The following is a 13,083-nucleotide window of genomic DNA, read 5'->3' on the forward strand; positions in this document are numbered from 1 at the left end:
GCTCAAAATGCTTGGAACTCAAGTGAATTCTGTTAGACTTGACAGGAGTAATACACCAATAATGCTCATAGCAATTAGAAACCACTATTAAATACTTCTGTACAAAAACTAGACATCCTGGCCAGCAGACGTCACAGATTTTGACCATTTAGCATCTAGTCTAGACTGCTTCGCCCGTGAATAAAATTTTCTGGAACTTGTTTTAATTCAATATTGGTCAATTTACTGTATGAATAATATTTGAAAAATTTTCATAAATAACTTTGCTGTTAGTTTTAGTGATGAAATGGGAATCTTAGGATGTCACAGAAGGTCTTCATGAATTTTGAATCAGCTAATGCCATGAATCCATCATAAATGGAATAAACAAAGATGTAAAAAGTCAATATAAAATTTTACAAATATACTCTAATGACACCAATTTTTAAACAAAATTCTTAAAAATTGTATCAATTGGAACTTTTTCATTCCAGGCTAAGTGATCACCTTAGAGAAGTCTGCAGGCTGAGATGTCCAGACCCCCTTCTGTACAATTTAAATACTATAGAAGTCATGAGTTTTAAAGCTTACCTGGTTATCTTCAAGAGTATCAATCAACTCTTCACTAGTCTTCAGTAAGGTAATTTGAGTTCTTGGATGTTTCTCATGTTCAAACTCCATTGCAGCCCATGTGACATCCAATTCTTTGAGTACCTTCTCCATACTCATTTCCTTCACGGCCTTGTCTACAATACCTCTGACTTCATCCTCAAAGTTGTGGAGGTTCAATGACAGAAGATCAGCCAATGTTGTGCTTTCATCCATGACAAAGCGTACCTACAAAATTTTTAAGGTAAAATTAGGCCATTCAAAGTTTGTGTTTAGGTTCTCAACCATTAATTAAAACTATCCCATGAGGAAGATGGGACATTTTTCTGTTATAGCACGAATATAAGCAATAGGGATAATTGTTTTTAATTTGAAACAAGAAAAAATGATGAAAGATGTGCTTTTGTAATTTTTATGAGTATAAAAATAAAGAATGATAGAAAAAGGAATGGATATGGTGAAATGCAACAAGTGCACCACAAAATAATAAAGATACAAAAGAGGGATTTAAAACCAAGAAATCATTTTAGTAGGCCTTATATCTATTTTCTTAAACAATCTTATAACTTAATAACTTAATTTCACCAATTTTTACACTTAAAAAGGAGACTTCTACCATACATTATTATAAAAAAAATTCATATACTTAATATGATATCTTTTTCACGTGTGTAAAAAAAAATTAGATATGGCTGCCAGCTTATCCTAAATTTCCTCTTACAATTTACTTAAAGACAATTATAGTCATTTAAATATATTATTTAGCATGAGAAAGTCACCTTTGTAGCAGCCATAAGTTGTTGCCAATGGCGTTCTCTGATAGCATCGTTCTGGAGTTCACTGACAGCTCTGAGTGAGGTCAACATGTTCTTAACGCTATCCTCCACACCAGTGTATGAGTCCCATGCTCTCATCTCTTTATCCAAAGACCTAATATCCTTAGCAAACTTCTTACAGTCCATGTCCATCTGTTCTACATTAATTTCCTTCCATGGTGTTGTCTTCCAATCTTCAAAGCTACTTCTGACCATGACAACATAGTCCCATAAAGTTTTGAGAAGTTTGATCTCTTTACGGCACTGTTTAAGCTGCTTGAAATCTGGAACATTAACTTCAAACAATCCAGCTGCATCCAACAATTTAGACATCTCTTTCTCCATGCCTGAGATTTGCAAGTGGTACTAAAATTGAATGAAGAAAACAGCTGCATTAGCTAAATATTTAAATTATCTCATTTAGTACTACAGAAGTAAAGTGTTTTAAGGAGCTAAGGTAAGGGAAACAACTCTTATAAACCATTTGAATGTTTGTATTCAGCATTTTACATCAATCTCATGTAAGCATCACAGAAACTTGGACTGATTTCATTCAGTTTCAAATGAAAGCTTAATATGCTTTGGTGAAATTGAATATGATACATATCACTGATTTCAGGAGTTTTGTCTGTAAGTCTACTTCCTTAAATGGTCCAGGAGTAACTTTTAAATATTTCTGCGATTTGTATTTTCTTTTGTTACCAGCTACTGTAATAGTACATACTTTATCTTAAGTAGCAATATCTTTGATTTGACTAGATTTTGTTGCTTTGCGGGATTTTGAATTTATTGTTGATGAAGTCAAACTTTCTATTTTATGGAATATTAACATTTCAATAGAAGTATGAATGTATGGTTTTACAGACAAAAAAATCATTAAACTTTGTACCTCAAGAATAAAATGCATTTGCAGTACACAGATAGATACAAACCTCATCAATGCTCTGATATGGCCTCTCACAGTTGTATCTGAATGGTGGAATTCCACGGAAATGTTCTCTGAACTTGTGTTGGTTAACATCGAATGTTGCTGTGTTACGTCTGATGTTAGCAACTTCTGTAGCCTGTAAAGGAGCTACTTGCTGTTTGACAGTAATGGCAATCTTCTTGGTATTCTTCCATTGCTCAGGAAGTTCCTGAAATGGAATCAGAAGTTAAAATCTAATGTAAAAAGTAGTTAAAATGACACTGAAAAATATGGTTAAAATTATATGTATTTATATGGTTGATAAAATATGTATATAAAACTTCTGTTCTGTAAAAACTGCAGCATGTTTTTCATATGTTTTGAAAACACCTGAAAAAAACATGTTTTTCATATGTTTTGGACCACCATGAAAACATATGTTTCTGACTTAAGAGTTATTTTATGAAAAACAATCAAATTTAAATCATATGGTACTTATATGTTTTTAGTAGGATTCCATATACTGTGGAAGTACTATTGTTTGTGAGGTACCAATTTTCATGGGAAGGCCAAACCACAAAATTTGGTAAACAACAAAAAGGAGATTTCCATTGAAGTGTAAATTGAAAACTTCAAAACCATGAATTCAAGAATCCATGAACTGGTGTTTCATCCCTAATCCACAAAAATTAGTATCCATGAATTAAAGTTCTTCCACAGTATGCAAAGAGTATTGTTTCTGCATGATTTTTGAATACAAATGATTTCAAGTACTTTTAAAAGCACAAAAACATATTTTACTATACTGGTTCTAGACATATGTTTTCATATGTTTTAAAATATATGAATACATATGTTGCAATTTTTACAGAAAAAATGTTGAGAATATCTAAGGGACAGCAGTCTTCATTTCAATGTTTAATTTAAAAAAAAGTGAAAAAAGAATGTTCTATCCTCATAAACAGTTTTTACATGAATTTATTTTATCCCAGTACTCAATTTCAAGATATTTTTCCCCCAAGATAACCGTGAAAGAATTTAGTAAAATTTATACATAATTATATTATTTTCAAAAAATAAAACAATATTTATCAATGGTAAATGCAAAAACCCATTATGATTTTTCTGGGGGCACAACCAATAGATAAAAACATCAGAATTTAGTACCAAATAAAATATCATTTTTAGAGTTCATTGTAACTGATTAAACAAACCTGTAGTTGTAGATGGACTTCCTCTGGCATTTCCTGTTCATATGTTTTCAATAACTCAATGGTCTGTTTCAGAGGTTCAAACATTTCATCAGTTGTGGCTTGTCTATCTTTGACAGCTAGTAAGTATCCCATACAGCCAACCAGACCATCATAGTCTCCCTCCTCAACAGGTTTCTCAAGACCGCTATCGGTTGTTTTGATGAAGTCAGAAAGCTCTTTCAAACTGAACAAAAAGAGAAGTTTTTTTCTCAATTCTTAAATACTGATTTTTCACACCCCAGAAATGTTCTTACTTCCAAGACAATTACCCTACCAGTACACCTGGTCAATGTACCTAGTTTTTGATGGAGTCCAGGTTGCTCATTTACTTTGTTTTTTGTAAATGTTATTTTGGTTATTTCATGTTATTTGTTGTGTGTGTCTATTCTCCTTGCCTAGTCTTAATGCTATGAATAGATTCTTTTTATTTCCGATTGAATCTCAGTTCCCTTGGTTATCCTGCCATTCACTTGGCCTTTTTTTTTTACCCCATCCTTTACCTTAAATCATGTATCCACCCCTGATAATCTATCAGTCAAATGAAATAATTTAAAATATACATGTAATACAAACAAACCTGTTAGTGACATGGTCGATCAGATGTTGCTTGAACATATAACTCCATCTCTTGATGGTATTAAGAAGAGCCTGTTTGAAAGGCTTGGAGTTAACTCTAAACCAGGACTCAAACAGTCTTGTTGGATCGATTTGTTCTGCTTCCTCATAGATCTTCTCATATGTGTCAATCTACAAAACAATAATGATGCATACTTTTCACAAAATCCAACTTTGATATTTTTTATTAGTGTAAACAAATACTACGAGAATGGAAATCGTAAATATGTCAAAGAAACAACAACCCTACTGGGATGAAAAATGTCCACCAGTATACCATTTACTGATATTTGGCTTTTCCAAATAAAAGCTGTTTTCTTCAATATGACTGTCTGTCTATTTTATTTATGAGCACATTGTACAAACATATTTAATCTGACTTTAACTTAAAGGGGAGATAACTAAAAATTAATAAAATCGAAACAACATGTTCTATATGTACTATGCATGCTTGGAAATATTTTAAGTGTAAAATCTTATCATTATCATTATTCTTTTTTTTCTCAATTATTAAATATTGTAAGATTTACTGATAATAATAATAGGCATGCATACCTGTTCCTTGAACTGTTTCAAAGTTGGTGGATTTTCAGGTACACTATCTTCAGCATGTGCCTCAATCTCTTCTTGGGTAAGAACATGGTTATAGAGAAGGAATTGTCTCATGAACTCATTCCTGTCATCAACCCATAGATAAGCATAATTGTCAAAGGAATTTCTGTAATCCATAGCCTTATTCATAATGTTGTTGATTCTCTCCATAAGTTCAGTTCTCATATCTGACAATTCTTCCATTTCTTCCAGATCTGGCTGGTAATTTTCCTGTCCACTATGGCTAGCAAGACGTGGAATGAGAGAAGCTTGTTTATATATGTCACCAACAAGCCCATCAACTAAGTCATAGAATCCATCAGCAACTCCATAGTCTAATGAAGGAATAAAGACCATTTCTGGAACTTGGAGTTCAAGTTGAGCTTCAAACAAAGGATCAACTTCAATTTTGGGATCTGTGTTATCGAGAAGGAATTTTAGACTGCAGTGGATAGTGTTGAAGTAACCATCTACTACCATTTCATCAACATAATCTACATATGCTTTCCATGTATCTGTGTTCGGGTCTCCTTTGAAAAGTTCTAAGTTTTTCTGAAATTTAAAAAAAACAATTACATTCTGGCACACAAAGTATAATTACGACATTTTCTCATAAGGTATAAGGTATTTCAAATACCTATAGTATGATAGGTAGCTGTCAAATATAGCATGAGGAGGTCAGGAAAAGTAATTGCATGTAATATAAAAACATCAAAAAAAAAAAAATCTTTCTCTTTTGAAAATGATTAATTACTCTATAAGCTCGGTAAATTGCATAGGTACAAATACACAAATCAACTTCAAGTAAAACTTGATATGCATTTGACAGACTTTAATTAAGGGAAGACCAACTCTTATTACTAAAGTTAACTTTATTATTATAAGCTGTGATTACCTTTAATAGATCATGAATTTTGTTTCCAATTTCTTTGACGTTGTTGTAGCGCTTCTCAAGTCTTTCTTTCCTGTCGTCCAAATTAAGGAGAGTCTCGTGTTTGTCTTCTTTACGTTCAAACAATGGTGTTTTGCTCCATGTTGACATGAGTTTCTTAATTTCTTCGACATTATCTTTAGCTTTCTGTACACGAGATTCAAGATCAATCACATGGTCCCTGGTTTTCTCAATGTAATCCCATACACCTGTAAAATTGACATAATTTTTATTGCTCATGTCAATATATATGCATATTCAACAATGATGCATGACAAAATAGAAATGGTCAATACATTTTGAATTTTAAAAAAAAAACTATATTGTAAGTTCAAAATTAAAATCACATTTTGATAAAGCTGTTAATGAATATATTAGATGAGTCTATTTCATTAAATATTTTACGATCTACCAAGTAAAACCTGTAAAAACATTATATCAGTTACTTCAATATTAACATTTATTGATCATTTGTTTTGTCTTAAACAGAAAATAACTGTAAATTTGAACTAATATTTTCAAAATAAAAATAATTGAGCCACCTTAATATTGGTTGATTGATTGATGGGGTTTAATGTTCGAGCAGCAACCTGAATAGGGATCACAAATAAATACAGTAGATAAATCTTTGACATTCTTAAGGATTCATGAAATATCAATTCTGATAACAAAATGAACAATTTATGGAAAATCTATGCCTAGGTTGTATAAAATAAAAACTTTCCTCAAGTCAAATTATGACCAATCAGATCACTTGAAATTGAGATATGAGGAAAACCTGTGGATTTGAGGAAATTCTTAACTTCAGATTTTTTTTAAAAATGAAACCCAGGCCAATACAACAAACAAGAAGTCATACCTTCACTCTCCCAATTGAGGGATTTTTCAGCTTGTTCAAGCTGTACATCTATATCCTGTAACTGTCCTTCAACCAGTGGAAATTCTACTTCTAAGATGGTGTTTCTTACTTTGTTGTACAGGTGGACAGTAAGATCTAAGTTGGTAACAAATCTCCATAGAGTATCATTCTTAGCAAACATTGCCTTAGCAGCCTCTGGAATCTCCTGGTCATCACGGTCCTCCATATATTTTACTTCACGTAGCACTGCAGTAAGCTGAGGGTCAAAGTTCACTTGGATTAATTTAGTTTCTTCATTTCTGACAACCAGTGGTTGACTCATATTGAATGAGCAGGCCTCACTAACCCCAGCAGTCCATTCTGAGTAAATTTCAGCATCCCATCTACAAGGGAGATAATTGCACACTTGATAAATATGATCAATTGAATTTCAATGAGTAACTATGGAATTTCAGTGAGTAACTATGATAAGTTACTGTAATCTGAAAAATTCATAATTTTTTGTTAATTTCACGAGCAAGAAAAATAAATTGAAGCTAATTGATTAATTTCATTACATGAAAAAAGTTGATTTACAGTTAGTGAATGCTTGTACTAACAACTCCAATTCAATTATTTCTAAAAGATGAACTAAATTTTTGCCTTTTCACACTTCAGTACAATTTTTTTGAAGTTTTGATATTTTCAAATTTTTATAATATGTCAATACTGGTGTGTTTGAAGAACTTGTAAATCCTAAAGCCATAACCGAAAGCTTTAGAAGTGTGAAAATGTTAGAAATAATTCATGGGGATTTTGTGTTATACACATTTACAAATGGGCTTGGTCTTTATATCTGATTATTTTTTACCATGCAAGCATAAGCAAGGTACAAAACACAAATAAATACAGAGGCCGACCTGTGTGTAAATGAAGACAGCACGATACCTAACTTGAATTATTTCTATCCTAATATGACAAAAAAAAAATTTGCATCTTAATCACCCAGGCATATCAGGTAAGATATCATTTAATCTCATATTAGAATTTTTCTTCTTATTTGTGTATACTGTAAACCAACTCATTTTCGTGACTACTTTCTTTGGTGTTTTGCTTTCGTTGGCTAATTTTGCGAAGATTGATTTTCATGTTTTTAATAAAATAATTGTTTGAACATACAAAAATAGTATCTAAGTATGCTTTTTTGCAACTATTTATTTTCACAATAATTCTACGTCCACAAAAGTGGCGAAAATAAATCGCTCACAAAAATAAGTTGGTTTATAGTACCAGTACATACCCTTGGAGAAGTCCTAACATTTCTTCATACTTAGTGAACACTAGTTTAGCACCTTCACTCTGCATACATCTGTAATAAATTGAAACACGGTAATGAACATGCTATATCAATGCTGATAAATAATGAATTGAAAGTTGACAGGGAAACAACAGAGTAAAGTTTTTCAACAGACAAAATCAAGTAATTAGTAAATGTACCTAAATTATGTGTATTTATAAAACTTCAAATTAGAGATTTCTGGTAGTGTAAGAACTGTATCAGGTTGCCAAAACCAGGACAGAAAATTCATAGATTTCAATAAGAAAATCTTATATTTTAAAAAATCAAGTTGATTTTCAATCTAGACTTTTTTCTTAATTTGAAAATCTTGCTTACAGTATTGTCGTTTGAGTACCGTTGGTTGGTTTTGACAACTGGACAGTGCCAAATTTCTGTCACTGAATTCTATCAGTTAAAACTTGTGCAACAACAAAAGGTACTTACGTGTGCTCAATATGTTTGAAATCTTTCATTGGGATAGATATCCTTTCTCTCAGCTCATGTGCCCATCTAAGACCACCAGAAACTTTCGGCATGTTTTTGTGCAGTATTGCTTTTCCCTTTTCTTTCTTTAAGCCTACTTGTTCGTCATAAATACTCTTAGCAATATCTAACTCATTGTTCATCATATCTATAATAACTGGATATTTGGCCTCAAAATCAGTCTTTATAAGTTCTCTGTCTAGAAGACTTCCCATAATGTCAAGCAACTATTAAAAAAATAATTTTTCTATCACAAAAATGAAAAGATTGATTTCTAAGCAAAGACAACTCACAAAAATTCACTTCTCACTTATTTGGAGTGATTATGGTCCTCAGCAGATCAATTTGATATTCAACAAAAATTTAAGTTAACAATTTTTAGTCACTCATTAACAAAATTAAAAATTTTCATCCAGTCAGGAAAACAATTTCTTCTTCATATGGCTTATGTCACATTTTTATACTGTATGGCATAAGCTTCTCTATTTCTTTTCATCAAATTAATTTTGTTTGTTCCTATTTTACCAATTAAAATTATGACCTACAAGGGAGATAACTAATTGTTTGAAAGAGTAATCAAGGGAACCAAGGTTATAGCGGTAATCAAAAGAATGTAATCCAGAGACAAAGACTAGACATGGAAAACAGACATACATCCATTAAAAACTGGGAGCATGGACCAGGTGCACCGGTAGGGTATCATTCCAACAGTACCCTAATTATTTTACCTTAAAAACGGATTCAGTGGTTGCACAATCATCAAATCCTTGGCAGATAATGGTAGCCAAACGCCGGTCAAAATCTCCAATCTTTTCTTGGAATCTGTCGTAATCTTCCATAAACTCCTGTAATTATAATATTCATAAGATATGTCAATGGCTCATCAGAAACTTTATCATTAAATTTGAAAACATTAGTCTCCTCCTATAACTCTAAACCTGCATATACATGTACCATTTCAAAAATATGCAAAACTAGTGTTCTCTGCAACTTTGGAAAAGGATTGGGTCAGAAAAGGATACTCTAGCATTTTAAAGGCAAATTTGAAGGCAAATTTCTAGATGCAAGCATTAACATGTATTAATAGAAAATTTACAAATTGGAAAGAATAGGTCGCTAATAAAACCCATGAAAAGGCCAGGGTGCCCAAGCCAACCTAAAACCTTCTGTAGTGATCATGTAAAACAACACTTAACATTGACACAATGTATAAATCTGCAGTTGGATTACTAACATACTAATGATTGGGCTAGAAAAACTGGATGACAATTTAATGTAACACTATACAATATGCATGAAGCAAATCTAAAAATTAAAAAAAATCAGTTAACAAATAGCAAAAACTTCAATATTTTTAAATTCAAATAATAAATTAAAAGGAATAATATATAAATACATATCAAATTCACTTCAAAGCAATTTTTTAAATTTTCTGAGCAAAGGTTAAGTCATAGCACTAAATGGATATATGTTATCATAAATTTGCAATTGTAAGCGATATATGTTAAATTAGCCATCTTCTTAGGATTTTCAACCTTAAAAACCATAATGAATTATAGAAATAATTGAAAAGCAACTAATAAAGCACTAAAATCCTCAACCATTAATATAATTACGTCACAAAAACAAAAATATCAGAATTAATTTATTCATAGACAACTAGCAAAATATAAGTTCTATAGCTTCAACTAATGTTTTTTTTGTATTTCAAAATTTTAAAGTCAGTTTGCAGTAAAACCTGCTTCAACAAAACCCTTTTGAACTTTAAAATTAGTTTGGTTTAGACAGGTGATTGGTTTAACAAAGTTCAAAATATGTTTAACTTTATATAAAGGAACTTTACAAAGTGTTCAGTTTAGACAGGATTTCAAATTATTCAGGGTTTGGTTTAGACAAGTTTTACTGTATTGCAAATCCAAATAAACCACATGATAACATTTACAGTGGATGTTATAATTAATTTCAGGAATATAGTTGGTTTTCCTTTTATTGAATGGCTTTGACCTAATGAAATGTCTCAGGTAGTCACTGGACAATAAAAATGGGAGATTTTAAATTTTCTTTAATTTCATATACGTAGGCATTGTTAGAATGTTCAAATGTCTTTGTTAGTTGTCCAGCTAACTATCTAAAAAAGTTCACCAGGTAATAGTTATTTAATCAAGAGAAGACTTTCCCTGAAGTTAGCTATATCATTTGCTGTAAGACAACAATTATGGAGAATAATAAATTACAATCATCAGAAGGAATAGTAAATTTAAGGAAATTTAAGGTCTTAAGTAGCATTCCACATAAAAATCATGCAAAATGTGATTCATGGTTAGAAAGCCTACATATTTTTATTTTTTATATTTGTTTAAAATGTCATAGTAAACAGACAGTAACATGTGGTTTTTCATATAAGCCATTTTAAAAGAAGATAAAAATTTTACAGAATGCACAGTAGATTTTCAAAATTAAGGAAGATAACTCTATACATGACACTCAATTCCAACAGAATATATTGGATTTTCAGTGTTGATTATCTCCTAAGAGCAGGCAGATATGAATGAATAATTACACATTTTACAATATAGACCCATAAACTTAATTACAAAAATAAACATTTGTAGCCTTTTTGGGGTGTATCACATTTTTCAGATTTTGCATGATTCTTACAAAGACCACTACTAAAAACATTTGTGGAAAAGATAACATTGAAACTTTTCACATTAAACATTACATGTAGCTTGAAAGTGTGTAATATATGTGATACATTTAGGTATATGTGAACTTATCACAAGATAACTTCAATTCAAACATATAAGTGTATTTTCCTTTTTCATCAATGGTGATATTCAAAACTCATACATGAAGTAGCATGATGAACAACAATGTTCAAACTTTTGACTGAAATATTTACTAGTGTCTATAAATAATTCATATTTAGCTGAAGTTAGTGCCTATAAATGAAAAAAAATCCCCTGATAAAATAGCTGTGTCCTCTTACCTTGTCAATACTCTGAAGAAATCATATTTTCATTTTAAAAATCATAGGAAAATGACAATGGCATAGGTTAGGCCAAATAAAAACACAAATAATCAATATGGTAAAGTTTCACATTTTCAATCAATCGGTAAAGTAAAGTTTCACATTTTTGATCAATCAGTAAAGTAAAGTTTCACATTTTCGATCAATCGGTGAAGTAAAGTTTCACATTTTCAATCTCTTCAATTTTGAATTTATTTTTTGAAAAATTTATCACAATGCCTATTAACTCTTGATAAAAGGTATACAGGTTATATAAAAAATATATATGGTCAATGTTTGAAATAAATTACTTTTCGACATTGTTATTTGGCTTAACATTAAATACAGTTGAAAGTTGTGCAATTTCAAACAGACAAAAACTACAAGCATTTCACACAGTGATGTTCAGAGAATAGGTGTCCATTGCTTTCAAATCTGGTTGTAGTACTTGAAGAAAAAAAACAAGTTCTTCAGAAACTGCATTGCAGAAAAGTCATAAAACCATAGAGAAAAGGAAATGCAAGCTCAGCATTTGAGTGGAAGGATATACTTACTGGGTCACTAGGGTCAAGAGCATCATAACTCCTGGATGTAAATGTCTGATAGAGAGCATTAAACTCCTCAAACAGCTGAACAACTTGCTGACTCAGCAGTTTTCCTTTGATTCCACCTAATTCAATCTTTTCCAATTTCATAAACTCTGTTGCAGTTTCCATCAGGTTCTGAAAGATAATTAAAAAATGTTCTTAATTTTTTTTACTTTCATGTAGTTTGTCATTATGATATTTTTAAGTTAATTAAATCAATATTAGAACTTAAACAGTCTAACATCTATATTCAGAGTGCTTAAACAAAAGAAAACTTACCAGAATGGTTTCAACCCTTTCTGTAAACTTGTCATATCTAGCAAAGACCAGTTTTGGAGCAAATTCCCACTCCCTTGGTTCCTCTCCTTCTCCAAAGTAAGATTTGAGTTTGTTTTTGTGGTCTTCATAGGTCTCCCTGTAGACATGGAGAACATCAACTGCTTTTCTGACTTTTTCAATGGTTTCTTCCAGTTCTCCTTTGAACAGTTCATGTGGATCCAAGAAATTTCTTGCCTAAAATTAAAAGCCACAGATTAATACAGATATCATAGAACAAGGTTCAATGCTTCCAGAATTATAAATGTATTACAAAATCAAATATTTTCAAGGAGGTAGACCTAGGGTAAGGGACATAACTATTGAAATCACTGATATGTTTGTATCATCTTCAATTTCAGCAAAACCTTTTAAGCTTTTCTTTGAAACTGAATGAAATCAATCAAAGTTACTTTGATGCTTACTTGGAATGATGTAAAATGGTGAATACAATCATTCAAATGATTTGTAAGAGTTGTGTCCCTTACCCTAGGTCTACCTCCTAAAATTACAGAAGCTGACTACATTGTATGTTTAATTAAAGTAGCAATAAAAAGAGTTTAACCTTTTTGTTTACTAGTACAGGATAGTTAATCCCAAATTAAAAAAGTCCATATGTTTAGAAAACATCTTTGAATTAGTGTCAATGGTACTCATTCATGGAAAGATTTCTTATACTACAAGATCATAACTTAATTGGACAAAGTAAGAAAATAGTAAACATGTATAAAGTAAATGTAAACAATCTGGCTGATTCTTTTTCTTCAATACAGATGATCATATAAGCAAGAAAGATATCAGTTTAACTTTT

The 13,083-nt window shown here is 31.1% G+C and overlaps 1 protein-coding gene across 1 annotated transcript in view; it reads right to left on the minus strand.

The window, feature by feature from the left end:
- The window catches only part of LOC148620192 (dynein beta chain, ciliary-like), a 41,029-nt gene that overhangs the window by 23,168 nt on the left and 4,778 nt on the right, over nucleotides 1–13,083 (minus strand). Inside the window, exons 6-18 of the mRNA XM_088580874.1 lie at nucleotides 12,237–12,470; nucleotides 11,925–12,092; nucleotides 9,089–9,205; nucleotides 8,322–8,587; nucleotides 7,839–7,907; nucleotides 6,560–6,942; nucleotides 5,665–5,909; nucleotides 4,734–5,321; nucleotides 4,141–4,310; nucleotides 3,525–3,747; nucleotides 2,336–2,539; nucleotides 1,368–1,769; nucleotides 571–816 (exon numbers count right to left, since the gene is read on the minus strand). Of these exons, the coding sequence (XP_088437000.1) occupies nucleotides 571–816; nucleotides 1,368–1,769; nucleotides 2,336–2,539; nucleotides 3,525–3,747; nucleotides 4,141–4,310; nucleotides 4,734–5,321; nucleotides 5,665–5,909; nucleotides 6,560–6,942; nucleotides 7,839–7,907; nucleotides 8,322–8,587; nucleotides 9,089–9,205; nucleotides 11,925–12,092; nucleotides 12,237–12,470 (3,315 nt within the window). The remainder of the gene's footprint in view (nucleotides 1–570; nucleotides 817–1,367; nucleotides 1,770–2,335; nucleotides 2,540–3,524; nucleotides 3,748–4,140; nucleotides 4,311–4,733; nucleotides 5,322–5,664; nucleotides 5,910–6,559; nucleotides 6,943–7,838; nucleotides 7,908–8,321; nucleotides 8,588–9,088; nucleotides 9,206–11,924; nucleotides 12,093–12,236; nucleotides 12,471–13,083) is intronic.

This window comes from Perna viridis, chromosome 4, assembly GCF_037379345.1.
Source record: "Perna viridis isolate PV_CMFRI_1.1 ecotype Kerala chromosome 4, ASM3737934v1, whole genome shotgun sequence".
In the NCBI taxonomy this organism is placed as follows: domain Eukaryota; kingdom Metazoa; phylum Mollusca; class Bivalvia; order Mytilida; family Mytilidae; genus Perna; species Perna viridis.